The sequence below is a fragment of the Neolamprologus brichardi genome, chromosome 1 (assembly GCF_056152115.1).
Source record: "Neolamprologus brichardi isolate AB-2024 chromosome 1, ASM5615211v1, whole genome shotgun sequence".
In the NCBI taxonomy this organism is placed as follows: Eukaryota; Metazoa; Chordata; class Actinopteri; order Cichliformes; family Cichlidae; genus Neolamprologus; species Neolamprologus brichardi.
The window spans coordinates 12503381-12526926 of record NC_142104.1 but is presented as its reverse complement, the minus strand read 5'-3'; the positions used below and the strand labels follow the sequence as shown (position 1 = coordinate 12526926).

At 39.7% G+C, this 23546-nt stretch overlaps 2 protein-coding genes and 1 non-coding gene across 6 annotated transcripts in view; 2 read left to right on the top strand and 1 right to left on the bottom strand.

The window, feature by feature from the left end:
* Positions 1-3996: 3996 nt before the first annotated feature.
* cry5 (cryptochrome circadian regulator 5) lies at positions 3997-9328 on the bottom strand. Of its 4 annotated transcripts, none has more exons than XM_006779860.3 (12): positions 9303-9328; positions 8203-8243; positions 7512-7728; positions 7214-7408; positions 7002-7120; positions 6708-6862; positions 6473-6613; positions 6091-6258; positions 5788-5928; positions 5463-5614; positions 5159-5370; positions 3997-5055 (listed from the first exon to the last, which is right to left on the bottom strand). In XM_006779860.3, the coding sequence occupies exons 3-12, from the start codon at positions 7724-7726 to the stop codon at positions 4994-4996; spliced, it is 1560 nt and encodes a 519-aa protein (XP_006779923.2). In that variant the 5' UTR covers positions 7727-7728; positions 8203-8243; positions 9303-9328; the 3' UTR covers positions 3997-4993. The 4 variants fall into 4 exon arrangements, with proteins under 4 accessions (XP_006779923.2, XP_006779922.2, XP_087687161.1 ...); XM_006779859.3 differs by lacking the exon at positions 9303-9328 and adding an exon at positions 8528-8598; XM_087831035.1 differs by lacking the exon at positions 9303-9328 and having other exon boundaries at positions 8203-8298.
* trnah-gug (transfer RNA histidin (anticodon GUG)) lies at positions 8629-8700 on the top strand. Its single transcript has one exon. It is a non-coding gene; the product is annotated as a tRNA-His (tRNA).
* A 558-nt stretch (positions 9329-9886) lies between the features above and the next one.
* frmd5b (FERM domain containing 5b) overlaps positions 9887-23546 on the top strand; it is a 74693-nt gene continuing 61033 nt past the window's right edge. Inside the window, exon 1 of the mRNA XM_006779857.3 lies at positions 9887-10133. Coding sequence (XP_006779920.1) covers positions 10032-10133 — 102 coding nt within the window. The 5' untranslated portion in view covers positions 9887-10031. The remainder of the gene's footprint in view (positions 10134-23546) is intronic.

The following is a 23546-nucleotide window of genomic DNA, read 5'->3' as shown; positions in this document are numbered from 1 at the left end:
GAATTTAAAGAAACTTGGTTAAGTCTTTTTTTTTCTCATTCTGTTATTAGTGAATTACAGTTTCCCAAAGACAAAAAAGATTTTCTCTTTGGGTATCCTCTGTCCAACTTTTTAGCTGTGTTTACAGGCTGTGGTAAAGAATAATTTGAGCTTGTCAGTCAAAAGGATGACGCCTTTAGGTTTGAATGCATTAATATGAGCAGCACATTCTTACGGTCACGTAGTTTCCTATTTAAAAAGTGTGGCGTTAGGAAACTCTTGAGTATAAGTAGAACATAGAAAAAACAGCTTGAAGTCAGCATGCAACAGCATTTAGCCCAGTATTTCCCAGAATCACCTCTTGTAAAACCATTTATATATATATATATATGTTTATTCAAGACAGTGAAGTTTGCTAAGTTCTCAGCACATGTATTGTTCAGTGGCTGACAATTGCATTGTGTCCCCAGAGGAAAAGCAGTAGGAATAGAACAGCCTTATATAGGCAGATCCCACTGACTCCCAAAGAGATATGGGCTCTAATCTTCATACAAGGATGCACAGACACATCTACACACACTTTGTTGCACACACACACTCACACAAACAGAGAGAGAGAGAGAGAGAGAGAGAGAGAGCGCATTTATCAACAAGTTAATTTAATTTTTATTTATTTAGTCAGACTAATGTGATTTTATTCTCCAGGGATTCAAGACTGATTCAAATACTTGGCTCAGTCTGAAAACAAAATGCTGGGACAATCTCAATATTAAGCAGCAATTAAATTAACTTGCAAGGCTGATAACTGGATGCCAAAGTGACCTTAATAAATGTTTTATTTGTCACCTATATAGACTTCTTCCATAATAAACGCACTCCAAACCCCCAAACTTGTCTTTGAACTGACTGGCGCTGATACTACTACAATGAGTTACAGCTTCCCGAGTGTGTTCGTCCAAGTTCAAAGGTATCAAACTGCATTATCTCTCGGGTTACTACGTATGCTCATCATATTACACATGCCTGCATGACTTCCTTTCATCTATTTACATTTTTCTGTTCCATCCATTCGTCATATTCTTTTGTAGCTCCCTGCCAGGGCCGTGACGCAGTGATTTGATTTAACAATCTAGATTAAATTAAGAATTTAATTTTAAAAGAACATTTTTAAATGGAATATGTTAAGACTCTTGGAACTAATGGAAAATGGAAGCAATGGAAATTGAACACACAGTTGGGCAATTCATTATGGATTCCATTAGTTATAGCATACCACGCATACACACACACACACACACACACACACACACACACACACACACACACACGGGTGACTGACATGTATAGGCTGCAGGATCTTGTATTTGGCTGTACGTCAGTCGGCTATAGAGAGGCTGGAAAACACAGTTGCGTGTTGTGGATATTCTCCATTGGGGTGTATACAGAGTGATGAAAGCACATCAGGGCGGTGAAACAAAACAGAAACCAGAAGACTCTGTCATGTGACTGTGTTTGAACATGTATCCCCTTAAGCATGTAGGAAATCTGCTGATGGAAGAGGAATTTCCAATATATAATAACTGGAAATAAAAAAAGAAACATATATTTATGCTTCTGGTCAAGTGGAGAAAAATCTTAAGTACACCAGTTTATCTGCCTGCAAAATTACAATCCATATAAAAAATAAAGACCTGATTAGATACCAGCTAAAACATCAATAACCATTCCAAGGTTTTCTCAGAAGTTTGTTTTCCTTACTATTTGGAACATCCAAGGAATGTTATGCCCTGTCCCATGTTAAGGTCTTAATCTCTCTCCAAATCTCAGTGCACATGAGGTCTGTAGTGGAGTGCATAATTTTAGCATTGCATGTCTATTGCCTCATGTTTTGCCATTTATAGCTCTTCACAAAATCCCGTAGTGGCTTAGTGGTGCAGATTTATAGGGGGGCTACTAATGATGCTCTCTGAGATCACTACCTCTGGCTTTGTTTATACCATTATCTCTTTTGCAAAGATAATTGTGCTTCTATCAGAAATAAAAGGGGGGTCCTGTGGGGCAAATGTAAATTGTTCTAATCAGTCATTAGAACCTGTGTGGTAATGGACATCCCACGACAACAGGACCATTGTCATTCAGGATGTGTACAGAGGGGTGTGTGCGTTGATGGTGACAAACATAGAGCAAAAAAACTGAAGCAGATTGGACACCCATCAGCTCTTCAGTTTCACTGTGGCATTTATTTACCACCTCTATGGACTTCCAATAAATAGTGACCTTTCAGCACGTGTTCATGAACCTTTTACTCACAGCTTCCTCTTGTCCTTCAATGTTTCTCCAATTATAATGTCATTGGTACAACAAAGGAGATAATTAGATTTTTCTTTAAAAAAATTGCTTCACTATTCTTCCTCAGCTTAGTCTTACTTGGCCACCAAAGAACGTTACCCTTTGGTCTTTAACAAATAGTTATGACTGTTTATGTCCTTTTTTTTTTGCATTTTAAGAGTTATAACATTTGTTTATGAATAGATGGTCTGCAGTTTGTCATGTAAAACCATATTGGTACCTTTGTATTGATCAACAGGAATGTATGTCTGTTTTTTGTCTACTTTGAAGCCTATAAACAGACGGGCATGTTCACTGGTGTTGTGGTAATCCTCATAAAATGGTGATGTAAACTTACACTGACCCACTTGACCCACCGTGCAGTAGCTTGTATTGAGAGCTTTGCTAATCAAGTGTTAGACTGAACTCATATTATTTTGCAATGTAACCTAAAGAAGAACCATTTTTGAACCTTGGAGAGCCCCTGTCCTATTATTATGACCATAAAAATTTGTTGCATAAAGTGGGAATTAACTCTTTCATGTTGCTGCCTGTGGAGCAGCCTCCTGAGATAAATCACTATTTCAGCTAGATGAAACACCAGCTGCATGGGAACACACTGTTCTAATTCAGCTGGGATGTTACAGTTCCCAGATCCAAGATGGTTTGACTGGTGAGGTGACGACGTGGACCCATGGGGAGAGGGGTACACCCACGGACAAACAGGAGGAGCCAGCTATTCTTGGAATTTTTGATTGCATATTCTTTTTGGGATTAAGGCTAAACATTTTCATAATATCAGAAAATGTTGGAATGCATGCAGGTACATTGTTGAATAGATGATTTCGGTTCACCCAGACTTGCTGAGCTCTGCTATGAAAGTTTACCGGAAGAGTGACCCAATGCCAAGTGTACCCCAAAACACCCTTGTACATTAATGCACAGTCAGAGAGAAGTTTGTTTTGATGTTTGACAGGTCTCTGTGGAAACTGAGCTTGGCTTTGTATGGCCGTCTGGCCTGCTACTGAGCCTGTGACATCATCCTCTGGTTATTCACACCAGTGTCAGCTCCAAGGAAGCAGAAACAGGAGAAGACTTGAGCTCCAAGAACAGCTGTGTGCCCCAAACACACTCACTTACATCTTTGCCTTTATGTAGCACAGCCCTGTTCATACTGACTTTGACCAATTGTGCACTGACACAATTAGTAATTGATTAACAGGCCTTAGGTAATACTGCATCTCAAGCATAATCCTGATAAGAAAAAAACTGATGCTCATTGCTACATTTAGAAAAAAAAAAGGAAAGCAAAGTTTTAGGAATGAGGAAGCTGGAAAAATGAATTCCTTATAGAAAGCAGACAAATGACATTGTCGCTAAAATCAAATCAAATCAAACTGAATTTGATTGGTTTTATTTTTAATATTCATTGAGATTCAATATTATTCACCAAAAATATTAACAGATCACTTCTACTTTCTGTTTCTTTTCTGCAAAGAGTTAACATATAAAAGGTCAGACGCTCTGTGCTGACCACAGATACTCTAAAAATTTATTTATTTTTTTCTCATTTTTATGACAGTTAAATTAACTCAATTACAAATGTTCCAAAACGCATAACAGATTAAATCTTTAAATAACTTTTAAGAATATACTTGGGGGAATATTCTCTGTATACATGTACTTGAGTTAAGTTTTTCTTCAGGTATTGCAGCGCCATCTAGTGGGAATAGCAGTACATAGACCTAGCAGTTTTAGAACCCACACATTTTATTAGTTAAGACACAATATTAATTTTCATTTTGACATTTTATTAAAGAGCAACAATTTTGAACAATATGGAAATGACATAAAACTTTGCAAGCTGATAACATGAGCTGAAAAGATCATTTCACCTGTAAACAGTTGTCTTAGTTTTGAATATATGAGACAGCTGTACAATTGGACACAATCCTCTGTGAAGTCACGTCCAAGTTCTAAGTGTAAGACTTTTTTATTTTAATGGCAGCAGAAAGAAGACAGAAGTGTATGCTTACTATTAATATAACAATAATCGTATTTGACAGTGATACAATCTGACTCATAAACAAATCATATGTAAATTGTGTCAGTTTTTTTTGCAAATGTCAACAAACTGACACAATACAATTGATGTCTGATGTCAATCAAACTGAGATGTTGGATTATCTTACCCAAGATTTAAAACTTTAAATTTTCCACTTTTCTTGATTTTCTATTTTTTTTAGAACCATTCTTTCATTGTCCATAATTAATGTACTTTTTTCTGATGTGCTCCTTGAACCATTAAAGTTAATGCATATCTACCATATTTACTGTCTGCATTTTTTTTTAACTTAAGTCTATTTTTACACCCTTCTAACATGGAGACATTCAGACCTGCTTATTTTTTTTCCTATATAACATAATAACAATTTGACACTTTAGCCAAGGTGAGGTTATTAACCTTTAGAAAACATGACCTAATCTCTGTGCAGTCTCTCACCTGACCTTTTTTAAATCCAAGAGGGACTTTTAAACACTGACATAAATACAACATAAAAAGTAACAATAATAATGATATAAGATAACCAATGAAAATCCCAATAAAAACACAATATAGCAAAACTGTGGACTGAGATAAAACTAAAGTACTGGAAAGATACCAAAACGTGAACATGATTTCTAATTACTTTACTTTTGCTTTCTTCTTGATCATTTCAATGATGGATGGAGCCTTCCGCTTTACACCTTGGAGGAAAACAAAGAAATAAAAACAAAAGAAGAAACAGAATTTAATTGAAGCATGACTAATATAAAAGGACATAATGCTCCTGTATGTTTCTTGCAGTACCTTTGCTTTTGCTAGGTGACTCTGGGGATCTCTTGGCATAAGCAAGTTTCATCCTCTGAATATTTTTCTTGCTGATCACTTCGTGCTGTACAATGGGATGTGGGTAGTCTTTACCCACAATACATCCTGCTGCCTGCTGGATACTGCGTGGAGCTTTCCAAGGTTCATAGATATATTCTGCTGGGAACTTCTTCAGAAGAGGGAGGTACTTCCTGTAAACATAGGAGAAATGCTAAATCATTTGAAACGATACATGTAATGAATGTGAATTGTTTCGGTAATACGTTTGGCTGATAGATCTTACCTGATGTAGTCTCCATTTTTGTCTGTCTTCTTCCCGAAGGCCACTGGAGAGTAAACCCTAAAATACTGGTGGAAGAAGGTGCTCGCTGATAGCCACTGCCAATTTCCAGCATTCAAAGCCCAGTCGCCATCTAGTAAAAGCTGCTCAAACACCTTCATGAGCAGTGAGAAAATGTTAAGGCTACTATACTGATTTAGCATATGTACTGCTGGACTCATGATAAAAAAACACAAGTGTTGTGTATAGCTAATAATAATAATTACTATTAGTAGCAGTAGTATTATAATATTTGTGATATTAGCAGCTGCAGCCTTTGCGAGCTAACCTTCTGCCCTTCTTCCCAGCTGATCCAGAGGTCTCCCCTAGTAAGGAAACAAGCAACAGCATGTCTGGCCAGGTGGTGGATCCAGCCCTCTTGCCTGAGCTGAGTCATGATAGCATCAATGAAGGGGTAACCAGTCCGAGCCTTTAAAGAGAGTGCGAAACAACAATGAATCATCTATGACACAGAAAATTAGATTACTCCACATTTAACAGCAATTGCATAAGTACATCAACATGAAAACTCCTCTTCTCGCACCATCAATTTTCTCTAGAGACACTTCATTCAAGGACTCAATCTCAATACCTCTCTCCAAGCAGCTAGATAATCAGGCTTTGTGTCCCAGTCCACCCGAGTACACACGCTGTTACCCTCCATCTTGTTAAAGTTAGGAATGCCCAAACTGGCTGTGTAGAAGAACTCTCTCCAGAGTAACTGGCCATGCAGAGAAACTGGAGGATCTGAGTGTTTATTCTGCAAAAATCACACAAGTCAAAGACAAAGATTACTGCAAATACAAGCACATTGCACGTACAGTCTCTCACCACAGGAATCACATAAGGAAAGTATTTGTAGTGGCAATGATTAATTCAGTTTCTTTACTGTTGAAATGTATTAAGCAATACTACAGCACAATTTTCCTTACCATTATTAACTACAATATCTTTATGTAAAGTGCACCACTCACCCCTCTATACACCTCTGTGAGTCTCCACCAGAAGGTTCTGACTGATAAGCATCCAAAGGTGACATAGGGACTGAGAACAGTTGTACTGGGGCTCAAAGAGTTTGGAGAAGTCTGTGGCTTCTCAAAGCTGCACACCCATTTCTGAAAGGCATGCATAGAAATGTTTCAGAGAATGTAGGCATGTCTTTTGTTACAATCCTGCAAATAACAGAATGTAGATGTGAATCTAATTTACCGTTCTTTTCATATGTTCATCTAGTCTCCTGAGAGCCTCCCGTTCTCCTCCTGGAAACAGATCTTCTCCAAGAGGAGCAGTGTCCAGGCCGAGCTCCTCCAGTGTACGAATCCCAAATTCCTTCTCGTGGTTTTCTGAGGATGATGTCTTTACATCTTTGACAGTGGGGATAGATTTAATCTAATCACTTCTAAATATTGACATTTGCTTTTTAGATAAATGTCCATACATCATTGCAAATATCTCTGTCTGACAATTCAGTAACACTAGTCTGTTTTTCTGGTATTGTGATACCTTTCATATCGTCCATGGTTGGAGCAGGGATTGGTCTCTTAGGGGGACCAATAGTCTTTGCTATTGCTTGCAACTTGGTATAGGTAAGTGGGGGTTTTCCATTATTTTCCTCAATTATTCTATTAAGACAAAAAAAACACACACACACAGTCAAGAAATGACAACACAAGTAACACAGAAAAATGTCTGAAAATGCTCAGCAAGATTTTTACCTATCAATATTATAAAGAGTGTGTGAGACTTTGTAGATGACTTCAACTCCACGTTCTTTGGCCAGTGACGTCACTTTGCTGTCGCGCTGCAGGCTGTAGGGCTCTGTGTCATACTCATAGGTCAGCCTGGTTACTTTCCACTTGGTGAATAACTTGGGGAGCACATCTTCTGGCTTCCCTCTCACAACAAACAGCCTAAGTAGATTAAACATACCATAACATGACAATATAGGTTGATGGCAGCTGTCTGACTTTTTAAAAAGTGTTTAATGTTGCTGAGTGTCGACTGTGTCTCTACCTAGAGTTGAGCTTCCTGAGGCTTCCGTCAAGGTCCTTCAGCGCTCCAATGAGGAACCTCCAGCGGTTGATACCCACACACGCGTTGTTGTGGAGGTAAGGGTCCAGTATGAACACAGGGTACAGCTGCTTACAGTCCTTGAGAGCAGCCATCAAAGCTGGGTTGTCATGCAACCTGAGTCCTTTGCGGAACCAGTGAATACACGTGTGAGCCATACCTGCGGACACGTGAATCACAAACATAAGGCACCAAAACATCAAGTTAATGATCTTCAGTAAGCTTGTGTCAACGCGTCACATAAACTAAACCTTTTAAAGGAACTGATGCTGTAGGTTAACATCCATTCCTCCTCTCCACCTCATAAATTTCAGTTAATGGAGAGCACATCCTTACACAGACACAGAAGCCTCAGAAATTTAAATCACTAAGAGTTAAGATCTTTAAAACTACGGTAAATACAGCACAAATCTTAAACCAAACCAAACAACATTACGTTTCACAAAACAACTTGAAAGAAATGCATGATGATTCCTTGGAAGTTCTGAGCATCCGCTTAAATTTTTACTTCAGCGGCAGAACCTGCAGAAACCTCTAAACTGCAACTAACATGCAATGCAATAAATCAACGGAATGATAACTACACCATATAATAACATTCAAACATTTCAAGCCAAAAAAAGCAAAACTTTACCTTCTTGGGGCTTTTCAACTTTGCGCGATTCAGATCAACTGCTGTAGAAAAATTCAGTGTTTGGTAACAATCACATTCAGAATGTTACAAAACAGGAAGACGTGTTACGTCTGCAGCAAGGGCGGCCAACCAGAAGAGGCTTAGCAAAACCACACGTGCTGTAGCAGTTTGTCAGTTTATCCACCAGGTGGTAACATCGTGCAGACAATAACCGAAGTTATGATCTTATAATGTCACACTAACTCCATTTGCTGCCGATAATTATTAAAAGTTGTGCAATGTATGTGTGTATATTGCTTATTTAAATCATATATCTAAAGCTTACCTCAATCACTAACAATAGCACCAATTTGACAAAGTTCCGGGGAGGGTTTACTAAAGACACCTCGTTTTTGCCTCTCCAAACCCGTCAGCTCATCGTAGCTCGCCGTGATCGTATAGTGGTTAGTACTCTGCGTTGTGGCCGCAGCAACCCCGGTTCGAATCCGGGTCACGGCATTGTGAAACAATGTCACGGCAGATGAGTTTCTTTTCGACTATGTAAGAAAAATATGTGGCTTTGTGATTATTTTTTAAAATTCCGGCCGTAAATGTGTACAACATGAAACAGGTCTAAAATACGTGGTAGTTCACTCGTTTCCTACCACTGGGAGTATTTTGGAAACCGTATCCAGCCACAATACAAAGGACTAGGGCCCTGTTTCCCCCATTGCTCCATTGTAATTACCATTAAGCACCCCCAGAGAGAGACGTGGTTGAAGAAACTGGAGTTTTCTGTTTTCTGTTTGGTCCAAACTCATCCAGCCGAGATCTTTCTCTGTACAATAAGCTGATCAGTTGTAGGATAATAAATACCGCCTGTCCTCCGCTGCTCGTGAGCAAGGCATGCCAATCAAAGAATTATGTTGGGTCGCACTCGGGCATAAAAGTAGGGAAATAATGCGAACAGAAAATAACTTGTCATTTAAAAATAGCCTGGCAGAAGCACAGATACATAAATATTCTACTTTCTGATAAACAAAGTGCATTTGAGTTTAACAGCTTCGTCATCTATAAACAATGCGTCTCTCTGACTACATAATTAAAGACTGGAAACCAACCTGTGGAGGTGAAGCGGATTGAATGCTAAAATATGCTGTTGCCTTCATGTTCTGTCGGAAATATCCATTTTAACACACACAATAATAAATTAACTGTAAAATTTGGCACGTGAGGTGTGACGTTGAGCGTAAGCATGTTTCGGGAATGTTCAGCTGACGCATTTCTTATTTTACTGCGTTAGTTATTCGTTTATCATCTTGAATTAACTGAGCAACTTCTAAAACAGGACAAAGCACCTGCCTGTTGTTTTACTTGTGAAGCTGTGTTATTATTCCATGTGGATTTAGTCACGACTTGCGGCAGCCTATCGGAATTTCGACTTCTGTTTTTAACTCTGCGAAGGCAGCATCAGTTCCCGCTCTGTTGGCTGACAGATTCGCCATTCATCAACCAGCCCGCCCAGCACCATTGAGAGCGGCATGGCAACGGCGGAGACGGGGGGAGAAGGTGTGGTGAGGGGGTGACAGTTTAACCGGACCAGAGAGGAGCAGCAGCAGCAGTTACAGCAGTGTTCCCACTTCTCATTGACTGGAGAAACGCAGCACCCCGCTCAGTCCGCGCTCACACACTAATAAAACGATGCACCACCGCCGCCTGTCTGCACACGCGCTGCCGCTGACCAGGTGTTGGAGCAAAGACCAGGGACGCCGTTAACGCCTCAGAACATAAACTTGTATGTATGTGCTGTGTGCACTTCTCTGTGGTCCCGTTCGCAGACGATCGAGAAGATGCTGAGCCGACTAATGAGCAGCAGCATCAGGAGTCTGGACAGGGAATGCAATTGCACCGTGAGGCTGCTGGACGACTCGGAGTACACCTGCACGATCCAGGTCAGTGGAGACCAACATTTCCTGTTTCTCAAATCACCTTGTTGCGGAGGACGTGCTTTTGACACGTAACAGGGTGGCGATCAGGTAAAGTGACGTTTTCACCGCTCGCCCGTCACATTCAATGTGATGCTTGCAGGAAACATTCCGATTAATAGAGGTGTCATCTACCGCAGGTCCAATCATCTTCACATTACACCTGATTGTATGTTTTATGGTGCAGCCTGTCATTGTGGAGCTGCGGATGTTAGGCTTTCGTCAGAGAGATACCTGTGTGGACATGCCATGATGAGCGCATGTGGTTCGTGCATTGCGTAGCAAATATCAAGGATGGCCAGATGACTCTATATGCCAAACAGAAGGAATACACTAATGTTAAATATATACAAAATAAAATATCAGCATCAGCTGTTGTTCTTGACAGCTTTTTGCATGCATTGATTAGAATGCATTATAAAACTAATCTGGATAATCTGATCTTGAACGATTTCAGTGGAGGAGTCAGTCAGGATTTCTAGATTATTTAGCTACATCAGCCAGTCTGGTTTTATCATAGAATGACAGAATGTTAGATGTTTATATACTAATTATGTTTATAGTTAGTGTAACCAACTCAGGTGTCATAGTCCCAAAGGTGGTTGACCTTCAGGCTGACCTCATGTTTGGCTGGTAAACTGCACTTGTGATGAGAGGGATGTACATACATTTTTGCATTTGTAGTTGTTGTTTTGAGCCATTTAGAAAGTCTTTTATATCTGAGTCAGCTTTAACACAGAAATATTCTTTTCCAAATCTATAACGAGTATCATATTTACATTTTCAAAGAGTTCTGCAGCACAAACCTTAACGATCTAAAAATTGTTTGAGTTTTTAAAAATGTGAACATAAATGACAAATACATGGCTCCAAAAATTATTTCTCAGAAAAACTTATCTTATAGAAAAGGTAAAAAAACAGAGGCCAGTTTCTTTCTATTGTGTACTTTTGCGTCATTAACTGACATTGTAAGTAAAATCACATTTTCCTTTAGTCTGAGTTACTTTAAATAAAATAAATTGGCACGAATAAAGGCAAAACATGATTGCAGTCAATAAGTGCACAGTTTGTTTATAATGAGTGAATGGAGGAATAAGAGTAAGTGATTAATGCGCACTACCTCCTCTGTAAATCAAGTGTGTGTGTGTTTGTGTCTTTTGTGCTGCTGCATCATTATAAAGTATGATTTGTGCGTCGTCTAACCTGGTCTTTGATTTGCTGGAGGTGCGTTTGATGCCTCTTACTAGAAAAGATTCCAGCGGTGCTGAATTAGAGATGACAACAGAGAAAGGCCATCAACACCTGCTCATTTCTACGATCTGACAGCAAAGGCAAAGCAAGGCTTTCAGCATGTAACAACTTAAAGTGGCGGTGCTCAGGGGACAGATAAAATGGGGATTTTGTCAGTGTCAGGTCTTTTCCTATCTGTAAAAAAAAATCAGCATTATCAACAAGTTGGGAGAAACATGAATGTTTTTCATTCAAATGATTCTGTTTTTTTAGTGTAGCATGTTGGTGAGTACTCGTTTAGATGACTTAGAGGCTATCCTCATAGCTCAATACACATTACTGTTGAAAGAAAATGATGTGCTTTGTAGATGAATTGACTTTTGATCAGCTTGCCAATTTACCTGAGTGAGTTTTAACATTACTGTTTAACAACCAAAACACCATGTAGATTTTTGCCTTTGGCCATGTGTGGGGACGACATGGTGTCCTTGTGCTTTCTCTTAGTTTCAGCCTGTACCTTTTCCCCTTTGACTTCTAAGCAGCTCCTTCCCCTGAGCGTGATTCAAAGTGTTTGGCTGTCAAGATATGCTGATCCCATCCTTTAAGCAACTGAAACCACACAGCAGGGACAGAATGCCTAATTTCTAGTGGAGCTTGTATTGAGAAGGATTAGCGCTCTTTTGGCGTATGTCATTATTTCCAGCATGGGAAATAATGACATACGCCATTATTTCACACTATGGGGCCCTTGATGAAGCACAACTGGTCTAAATGGAGACATAAATAGGATCATCGGCTTAATCAGTCGTCTATTATTCACAACAACAATGCCATTTATTTGCTGACATCCGAATGGGTGAATGCAGTATTTAGGAAACTCTATTTTATGTTTTACACAAAGCATCTCTAAAGCTAAATAGACACTGGTGTTCACTTCATTTTGCATCGGAGTAAAGGACATTACAGTGTCCTTAGTGCAGGATGACATAATTGTGGGCTCAGGGAAATTGAGAGTGGATGGTAGCTGTCCTTTCCTGGCCCACCTTACAGAGGTGGCCCAGAATAAAGGGTCCTCGTGGGGCCCAGTGGTCACATTCTCCATTTAGCTCAATTAGCCTACACCTTTAACAGCTGCTGTTAGAGTGAAATCACATCTTTTGGGAACCATGGGAGATACAACCTCCATAATTGGGAGAATTTCTCAATGTGAAGACAAGCTAAAGTGGAGTAGGAGAAGGTGAAGGTGTCCTGTTGTTTTAACATGGACCTCTAACTTTGCCTGTCAGTTGGCCAGGCCTGCCTACAGTATAATCAGACTGAAGAACAGGGAGAACCATGTTCACTCATCTGTTCTGTTCTGACAAGACTGTCCTTCACAATATTCACAGACGTCTCACATCCACAGATGTTTAAGCCTCAGCTCATGACTGAGCAGTTTATGCAGGGAAAAATTAGGAAGGTAAATGGTTGCTGTAATGAAAAGGTGGGAGGTGGTGCTGAAAACCCCAAATTTTAAAGAATATCAAGTTCAGTAACCACAGGATCAGGACTGGGGCCACCTGTTGCTTATGAACCCCATCAGGAAAAGTTTGAGATAGTTTTGAAAAAGCAAAATTTCAGCATTTAAAGGTAGCAATGGCCGTGCAGAAGGAGTAACCTAATGGACATATAGAGCTGTGCAGTTAATTGGATTTTATGTTCAGTTACATTGTGTAATAAATCCAGTGTTCCCCTTTTCATTACAGCTGAGACTTACTTTAAAGGCTAAAAGGTCAAATTCACTTCTCCACAGGCTGCTTAAGATTTACTTTAGATTTAGCCAAGATAGAAAGACATTGGTTCAGCCGAATTCAGCTGTTTAGAAACACTGTGCTCAGAGTGACTATAGCTACACTACCAGTCAAAAGTTTGGGCACATCTCCTTTAATGGTTTTTCTGTTTACCTTGTAGATTCTCACTGAAGGCATCAAAACTATCAATGAACACATAGAATTATGTAGTAAAAAAAAAAAAAAAAGTGAAATAGCTCTAAACATGTTTTATATTTTAGATTCTTCAAAATAGCCACCCTTTTCTCTGATTACTGCTTTGCACACTCTTGGCATTTTTTCGATGAGCTTCATGAGGTTGTCACCTGAAATGGTTTTCCAACAACCTTGAAGGTGTTCCCAGAGATCCTGAGCACTTGTGGGCCCTTTTGCCTTCGCTCTGCGCTCCATCTCATCCCAAACCATTTCCATTGGGTTTAGGACATGTGACTGCGGAGACCAGGCCATCTGGCACAGCGCTCCATCATGTTCCTTATTGGTCAAAGAGCCCTTACACAGCCTGGAGGTCAATGTCCTAAAACTAAATGCAAACCCAATGGGATGGCATATCACTGCAGGATACTGTGATAGCCATGCTGGTTCAGTGTGCCTTCAGTTTTGGAGAAATCCCCAAAAATGTCACCAGCAAAGGATTCCCACACCATCACATCATTCCTTGTGTTTCAGGGCTCAAACAAATCTCTTCTGCTTATTGCTTTTTCTTAGTAGTAGTAGTAGTAGTAGTAGTTTTTTTTTAATCAGCTATTTGACCATAAAGGCCTGATTCATGCAGTCTCCTCTGAACAGTTGATCTAGAGACGTGTCTGCTACTGGAACTCTATGTGGCATTTATCTGGGCTCTAATCTCTAACACTTGATGGCTTTGCGACTGCACTTGGGGACACAAGTTTTTGCAAGTTCTTAAAGTAATGATAGACTGTTGTTTCTCTTTACCTAGCTGATTGGTTCTTGCCATAATATGAATTCTAACTAATAGGGCTGTCAGCTGTGTACCAACCTGATTTCTGCACAGCACAACTGGTGGTCTCAAAACTGGCAAGGCACACCTGTGAAGAGGAAACCATTCCAGGTGACTACATCATGAAGCTCATTGCAAGATGGCCAAAGGTTTGCAGTGCTGCCAACAAAGCAAAGAGTGGCTACTTTGAAGAGTCTAAAATATAAAACACGTTTTGAGTTATGTCACACTTTGTTTACTACATGTTCCATATGAGTTCATTCATAGTTTTGATGCCCTCAGTATGTATTGTCACAACCTGGCTCAAAGGATGTGACAAGGAAAAGGGAGACCACACCACTGGCTGTCACAGTATCTACAATATAAATAGTCATGAAAATAAAGAAAAACCATTAAATAACAAGGTGTGTCCAAACTTTTGAATGGCAGTATATATGGAGAGGTATAGCTTGTATAACCTGAGAAACCTGGGAAAGCTTTAGTATTACTGGAACCAGTCCTTTTATTCTTAGTGGTCTTTGACCAAATATAAATCGACTGGATTTATGATTTTATACACTTTACCAAGTTCTGTTGCTGTTTCCTTTAGGGGTCGCCACAATGAACCATCTGCCTTCATCTCATCCTATCCCTGACATCCTCCTCTATCTCACCAATCCTCTGGATGTCCTCCTTCATTGCATCCAATCTTCTCTGAGGTCTTCCTTTTTTCCTCATGCCTGGAAGCTCCATATTCAACATACTTTGTCCCCTATCTCTCCTCTGCACATGTCCAAACCATCTCAGCCTTGCCTTTCTAATTTTTGCTCCAAACTGCTCAACCTGAATTATCCCACTAACGTTCTCATTTTTAATCTTGTCCATCCTGGTCACTCTCAATGAAACCCTTAACGTCTTCGACTGTTCCACCACCAGCTGTGCCTTCCATTTTTTATTAGTGCCATTATCTCACAGCTATACTCTCACTACCATCTTGTGAACCTTTGGCCTCTCTGGTACCTGCGCCTTACTGCAGATCACAATGTTGCAAACATCATAGTCCACGGGGCCCCGCCTAATCTCATCTGTCCACTTCTCAGTGTCATGGTCCTTGGGTCTCGGACGCAGGTTTTTGAGTTCTTTTAAGGTTTAGTTTTCATTTGTGTTTAAGCATGTGTTATATTTGAGTTTGTTTATTGTTTAGAGTTTTTACTTTAATTTAGTTCGTCTTATTACAAGACGTTTTGTATAGATTCTTTATCGTTTATTATTTATTTTATTGATTATAGACTCTTTATCATTATTATTGTTATTAGAGTTGTCTGTTCTTGCTCACTAATGAATTTCTGTTTATTGTTAATTGATTCCTTGTTTTCAAGTTTATTCCTGCTCCCTCTGTGTTCCTCATGTCCTGTGGTTGTCTCAGTCGCTGTGTTTGTGCTCATATTTTGGTAGCTTCCTATTTTATTTTGGTAGTCCTTTGTGCCCTCTTGTGCTCTGTATTTAGTTTTATTTCCCCCTTTTCTTGTTATCTTGATTTCTGTTTGCCTTCTTTTCTCCGATTACCTCATCTTTCTAGTTACAAATGTAAGTCTACATATTTGTGTTATTGTGTAGCATTGTTTCTCTGCCTTCCTCTTTCCCTGTTTGTTCTTGTTCTTTGTATTTTTGTTACTTGGACTCTGTTTTAGATTTATATTATTTTTCAACCTTATAAATGACTCATCATTTATTTTTTTGAATCCCACCTTTGCATCCTGCATTCTGGACCCTCGCTCCTTCTGAAAATCACATTCTTGATGATCCGCATGTTTGATTTGGTAGTGATTTTACGCCAGGTGTCATTCCTAACACAACCCTTCTCATTTATCTAGGCTCGAGCGCTAGAAGTACACTCACTTGTGGCCCCCTGTGGTTGAGTTTACCCACAAACACATTGATGGTGGCATGCTACCATGCAAGGCATTGCCTTAACCTACCAAAGGGAGTAATTTGGGGTACTTAACGTAAAACGGCTCGTGAAGAGGAGGAGCATAGATCGAATCACCAATCTGCAATAAGCAGATGCCCTCTACCTGCTGAGTCACCCTATCCCAATCAATAAGAGGATGAATAGTTTCTTCATTCAGTATTACAAAAAATAATAATAGTATTTTATCCAGACCATTCAACAGTACGGGCGTGATTGTCCAAATCAATAAAATGATAGGACAGGGATTTAATCTTTAAAACCTGTTAAAATAAGTGAGCCACACTGTTGATTCACTACTGTGAATTACATTTTCCTCCCATCTGCAATGCCTTGATGCTTCAAGTACCTTGCAGTTGATCTGCAGTATACATTAAAAAGAATAAGTTTATATTTAACTTCAAATTTGAGATTACTATTGCTTGACCAGTTTCCTTTATGTGCGTCTTTTGCCTTTTATTATTTTTGTCCTAGAATATATTGACACATTACTCTGGTTTGGATTTAGCCTTAGCTCATGAGTATCTGTGTTGGCTTCTTTACTCTTCTGAATTAATCACTGTAATTAAAGAGGTGTACAAATACAGGGATTATTTGGATCTACGTGTTGTTTGGCAGTTATGCCCTGGATGCCTTTGAATTATGTAGTCAAGGAGTGTGGTTAAACAGCCACGGTCTAGCACTAGTAATAAGCAGTGTCTCAACACAGAACAGCAGAATAAATTCTCCAATGGCTCACAAACCAGTGAGTTACATTTCATGAGATTATTCTATGAAAATACAAGCTATGTAATTCACTCAAAGCTCAATATAACATACAGTTGAGCAAATATCATCCAGCAGTCAGGCAGTTAATATTCGGAGTTAAATACTGCGGGCCATTTGCTCTAACTTAATATTCCTGTTGTGAACCAGAATATGTATATATTAGTGATTGAAAGCTAGGTGAATGATAGAAATGCAGTGATGCAAGGAAAGGTACCTTATCACTGTGATTAAGTGACTCAGTCACCTGGCACCAACTCAAGCCCTGGATAAGTCACTAATGAAATTAGGATTGCTGTAATGCAGCCAAATGCGCAACTTGGAAGAAGCTTGTCTTGTTTGCATTGTGAATGCATTATTGAAATAGGTTTCCGTCATCTCCAAAGTGGTCTCTGTGCACTTGTATTGTTTTCCACTTGGTGTACTCTGCTAGAATTTGAGTAGACGTTGTAATATTGTGTTTGAATACATGCAAGGGCCTCTACTGATTAGGGTGTCTTCATCAAGGTTCCACACTAAAATAATGAACATAAGAAAAATAGCAAATTACGAATTTTTGAGTATCTCACAAGAGACCAGAAGGCACTGGGGCATTCAAAAATATCAATTTGGTGTTAAAAGATTGTTCTGTAGTAAAACTGGCAAGTTTATAAATGGTCTTCATACACTGAACTACAGCAGGTATTGATTCACTCTTGATAAATATTATACTTTGGCTCCCAGATGGTTTGGGTTTCAGGTTGTTTTCAGTTTGTACCTTGAGGACAAACAATAGTCAAAGCACTTATGCTGTGCTAAAATTTCATTTGTATTCTTCGGTTAATCCTATTCATGGTCGTGGTGGGGCTGGAATCTATCCCAGCTGTCATAGATTGAGAAGTGGGGTACACCCTGGACAGGTCGCCAATCTATCACAGGGATGACACAAGGAGACAAGACAACCACTTATCCTCACATTCACACCTACGGGCAATTTAGAATTACCAGTTAAACTAACAAGGATTTTTTGGGGTTTGGGAGCCTGAGTACCTGGAAATAATACAGACAGCCGCAGGGAACACGAGCAAACTACACACAGAAAGGTCCCAGCTGACCAGTAGATTCAAATCCAGGACTTTCTTGCTGTGAGACAACAGTGCTAATGCCATTGTGCATATTACTACTTCTGGTAGTAAAAATATTGATATTTCATGGCACTCTATCAAGATATTTCACCAAAAAGCACAGACATAAACCTCCTGGTGGCCCTTGTGGAAGAGCTAGGGGATTACGTAATGATTCATTATCTGAATGTCTGTGCACAATGTCATAGCAGTCAAACTAGTAGGTACTAAAATACATTGTTCAGAAAAAATGTGGTGCAAGTTTTTTTTTGTTTCTTTTTTTTTTAAAAAATGCCATTCTTATTGCTTCATATTCTTGTTCATTTCAGGGGTTGTAATTTAGATTGCAGTTACTGATGAATATAATAGTAATCATGGGTTTTGCCCTAATTGAACAGCCCTGGACAAATCTGACCAAATTTCTGGGCCTTCATTGATTCAATAGACAATTTGGACTGTGCATTCTGTAAATGTTTGCGCATCAGATCAGCTGGTGCAAGCACGGATGCTGTCACTCCTGTCAAAATGTCTTTGATCAGAGCTTTCAGTCTCAGCTCTGTTGGATCTGCCAGCTGGAGATAACAGAACGGTCCTCGAATTCGGAAGCTCCCAGATGTTAAAAAAGAGCTAAATGAGGTGTTCAGCCTTTATTTTTGGACAACTTAACAATGAAAAACTGTTGATAGCTTTGTTCTCTCATCACAGTTTGTGGCGCTTCACGTAGCACCTTCAGAGGTGCTAAAAGAAAAGCCCAGCATGTAAGTCTTCTTTGATGAGTGTTTGGTATATACTATTAAACATATAGTTAGAGAATATGCAGATATAAATTTCAACTGATGGCCAAAAAAGCGCAAGCATAACATTCAGGGAAAGAATTTGGCCTCCTAAGTAGATTTATTTCTAACCTGTAAAGGCTTAATATAGAATAAAAGTAGGATGTGCTTTAAACAGAGCTCTTGCTTATCTGCCTCGCTGCCAGCTATGTGCCACCCTGCTGACATGTCTTTCTGATGAGAAGGCAAACTGCTAAATAACATGTTAATCCATAATGTGCAGAATTGATGGGATGAGCCTTCAAGGCTTTGGTGTGCTTTTATCCTGGGACTTTGGGTGTTGGCAATGACACTAATGTGTAGGACTCCAGTGAAGTCAGGGCAACTCTGATTAAGAGGCTGATTCATTGTCTTAACCCATAATCCATAGTAGATTGTCTGCCATTATGTATTGTATGCCACAACTGTTCAACAGCTCACATAAATTTTTAACCACTGATGTACTGTTCAACAGCTAATTGAAAAGTGGATATTCTCTGTGTACACTAGTACCAGCAGGTAACGGAAGCTTAGTGTAATTACTTTTATTAAGAATTAGAGAAGAGAATTTAGTATGCGAAAATTAATCATAAAGTGAATCGCACAGGGACAGATCTTTTACATCCAAAACTGAGACTCCTAAAAAACATTTTGTAGCTCTTGTTGGCTCTCAGGTTGCTTTTCATGGAGCTCATCCCACACTGGCTAACCAGTATTTGTATAAGGTGTGATCAAAAAGTGACTGTGACTATAAAAATGAAACATTATACCTGATTTAAATTTGCTTGCTATCCCCTTCAGTTTAGTCTCCTTTAGCAGCTATACACTGCTGTCAATCGGCCATGTTTGAGTCGTTCCCTGGAAGTTCTGTTCTGACCTTGAATGTGATAACAGCCATACTGAGATCCAGTGAAGGTTTTAGTTTTTCTAGGCATAGTTTTGGGTCTTCTTGATTGCATCTCATATTTTAACACTGACACTGGCACTAAGTTGCTCAAGTAGTAAAAGGAGAATTTTCCAGTACACATAAAGCATTTGTCTTTGTTATGCCATTTGACTTGTTGTATAAAAGAGCCTTATAGTAAAACAAATCTTACTCTCAATGCTCTAACACTCTTTTTTTCTTTGTCCTCTGTCTCTTTATCAGTCTTGTTCTGTCGGCCCCGTTTGAAGTATCTTTCATCTCGCCTCTTTTTTTGTTCTTTGTCTCTTGCCTGCCCCCTAAATTCTGTAAAATCCCCTCTTTGTTCTGTTTCACTTTCATTCCCTACTTCTTCTCTATACCTGTCCTCTCTCAGCCCGTAGCACTGCAGCTGAGCAGATTAATGAGCTTGGCCTGAGTGAACCTGACACCAGTAAACATCGCAGCAAAGACATTCTATACATGACACAGCAGATAGGACGGTAGAGGCACTTTACTCAAGACTAGAAATTACAGCCATTGTTTCATACATGGAGGACCCTGTGTTTTATCTACACTAGCAGGGTGATTCTAGAAATGGCCACTGCTTTGGTTCTTTAACTCACATTGAACTCTTAGGGTAGACTGATGTTAAATTTTGTGCAAGATTTAATGTTTACAAGTTACCTTTTTGACCACAGTGTGAACATCTGGATGTCCATACCTTGGTTCTTAACCAAATTCCAGCAAAACCGTTGACAGCTCAGGAGGTAGAGCAGGTCACCTACTGATCGGAAGGTTGGAGGTTCGATCCCAGGCTCCTCCAGTCTGCATGCCAAGTATCCTTGGGCAAGATACTAACCCCAAGTTGCTCTCCGATGCATCCATCGGAGTATGAATGTGTGTGAGTGTAGTTAGAAAGCACTCAGTATAGAGGTAGTGCTCGTGAGAATGGGTGTGACTGGGTGAATGTGGCGTGTTGTATAGAGCGCTTTGAGTACTCCGGGAGAGTAGAAAAGTGCTATATAAGAATCAGTCCATTTACATCCCTGTGAGGGTTGGGTAATTGAGCCAGTACAGTGTCCATTGGCAGAGTTCATGATAGGATGACTTTTACTTATTTTACTTTTTTGTGATGAGGAGGTCAGTATGTAGCCTACTGTTAAAGCACTATGTTGGAGCTCTATTCTAGATAAACTATCTGCCTGTTGCTAGAAGTGTGCCTGGTTGTGGGAAAGTTGTGTTGCACACATGTCAGCAAATATATTGACAATTAGTGGTGGTTATACTGATGGTAAGCTGAAGGTTTTAAGAATTAAAACAGTTTCTCTTTCAGACAATACTAGCATGCTACAGTATGACAGCAAACTGAAGCACGGTAGCATTGTGCTCAAGCCTAATAGTGCATTCCAAAGGTTGGAATTGGAACACCTGCTAAAGTCGAATTTCCAAATGGTAAAGCTGAAGTAGAGCTACCAAACCCAGCTTAATCCAAAATGCTGTTGTGTATTTGTGACAGGTTGAATAACATACATACATGGATCACTGCTCTGTCCACAAATGTGCTGTAGTGGTGTTTTTAAGTGCCAAAAACAAGCATTGTGTTGTGTTGCTCGAGATACACTAATGGATCTACCCTGCTAAGAGGGACAATAAACTGTATTTTTCATTGCATTACTGACTTTACTGCTGGAACTGCACCTCGAGGTCCAACTTGCACGATAAATGAAATGCACCATCTGTACAGCGTCATGGAGTCAGTAACATGGCCTGGCATATAAGCGTTATTTTAATGTCTAGCATTCGTACATAACAGACAGCAGTTGTTGTTTTTTTTATTCACATACCTATCACACTCAGAATGCCAGAAAATGAAATACAATATATTTATTCTCTGCTTCTTTTTCACGGTGGTGATTTATGTCTCTCAGGGAGCTGGCGTGTCTTTAGCTGATGCCTTTGAAGCATGCAGGAATAAAAATATGAGAAAAGGTGTAGAGAGCCGTTCACTGTTGGGAGGCAGTAAATATGAGTGTTTCTGAAGCCTGCTGACACAACCGAGGTGTGCTTAATTCTCAATAAAACATAAGAGAATGCCAATGTGATTGTAGGTCAATACAATATTGACTCATGGTGAGATTCATCAGTTAATTATAATAGTTACGCTTGGCGTTAGAAATGATCTGCATAGTATAGTGTGAATAGAAGACACCTATGTTGCTAATTTTAATTATGCAGCTGAAACATAATCAAGTAATTTTCCTGTCGTATTTGGGAGGCATCAAAAAGATTATGGTATAATGTGGGGAACTGAGTAACAGACAGACTGTAACCACCCAAACTAAATCACCCCTCTGCATGTATAGAAGCAGTTGTAGCTCAGGGATTATGTACTACGATTCCCATGAGACTGCAAACACCCTCAAGGTGATGGTCTGGAAATGGATGATTCTCACTTTTGTAATTTCCTTCCTCTTTGTAACACCAATTTGCACATTACTCAATTAGTGGATTCTCCATCTGCATCGTTTGGCTGCAGCTACAATCAGGTGTTAGCGGTACTGTATCCCACATCTTCACAAAGAAGAAAAAGGAGAATGAATGAAAAAAAAATAAGCAGAATGGATGTGTATTAGCCTTTCAACACGAGTTGATATCAGAACCACAAAGAAATCTTCTCACCCTGGCACAGGCTTTACAGCAGGGAAATCTTTAAGACTTTACAGAAATGAGAGAGCAGTCTCTTGTTCTCGCCGCAGTCTTCTCTGGTGCTCCTATTCCCCTTTTGTCTTTCCTTTTATGTCAAACTTGAAAGGGGAGACAAAGCTTGTTTTGGAAATGCAGGGCTTGCTGTGGAGTTGAGAATGTTGCTTGAAAGGGCGAGCTGAGGCACAGTGGCAATTCTGCACACGCTGATGTTGGCCTCACTGATGTCGGAAATCGTTCCGTTGCAATTTTTGCTCAGACACGGGTCAAATGTTTTATTCATGACTCAGTTCCCTATTTAATCATCATACTGATGATGTTCTCATCGAGGTGCTCTTAATTGCCAGTGTGAGTATTAGTGTGTGTGTGTCTTTTCTTTGCCTGTGTTTCTGATGTGTAACTGTGTGTGTCCAATTCAATTCAATTCAATTCAATTTTATTTATATAGCGCCAAATCACAACAAATGTCGCCTCAAGGCGCTTCAAAGATACAGAGAAAAGCCCAACAATCATATGACCCCCTATGAGCAAGCACTTTGGCGACAGTGGGAAGGAAAAACTCCCTTTTAACAGGAAGAAACCTCCGGCAGAACCAGGCTCAGGGAGGGGCGGCCATCTGCTGCGACCGGTTGGGGTGAGAGAAGGAAGACAGGATAAAAGACATGCTGTGGAAGAGAGACAGAGATTAATAACAGATACGATTCAATACAGAGAGGTCTGTTAACACATAGTGAGTGAGAAAGGTGACTGGAAAGGAAAAACTCAATGCATCATGGGAATCCCCCGGCAGCCTACATCTATTGCAGCATAACTAAGGGAGGATTCAGGGTCACCTGGTCCAGCCCTAACTATATGCTTTAGCAAAAAGGAAAGTTTTAAGCCTAATCTTAAAAGTAGAGATAGTGTCTGTCTCCCGAATCCAAACTGGAAGCTGGTTCCACAGAAGAGGGGCCTGAAAACTGAAGGCTCTCCCTCCCATTCTACTTTTAAATACTCTAGGAACAACAAGTAGGCCTGCAGAGCGGGAGCGAAGTGCTCTAATAGGGTGATATGGTACTACAAGGTCATTAAGATAAGATGGGGCCTGATTATTTAAGACCTTGTATGTGAGGAGCAGGATTTTGAATT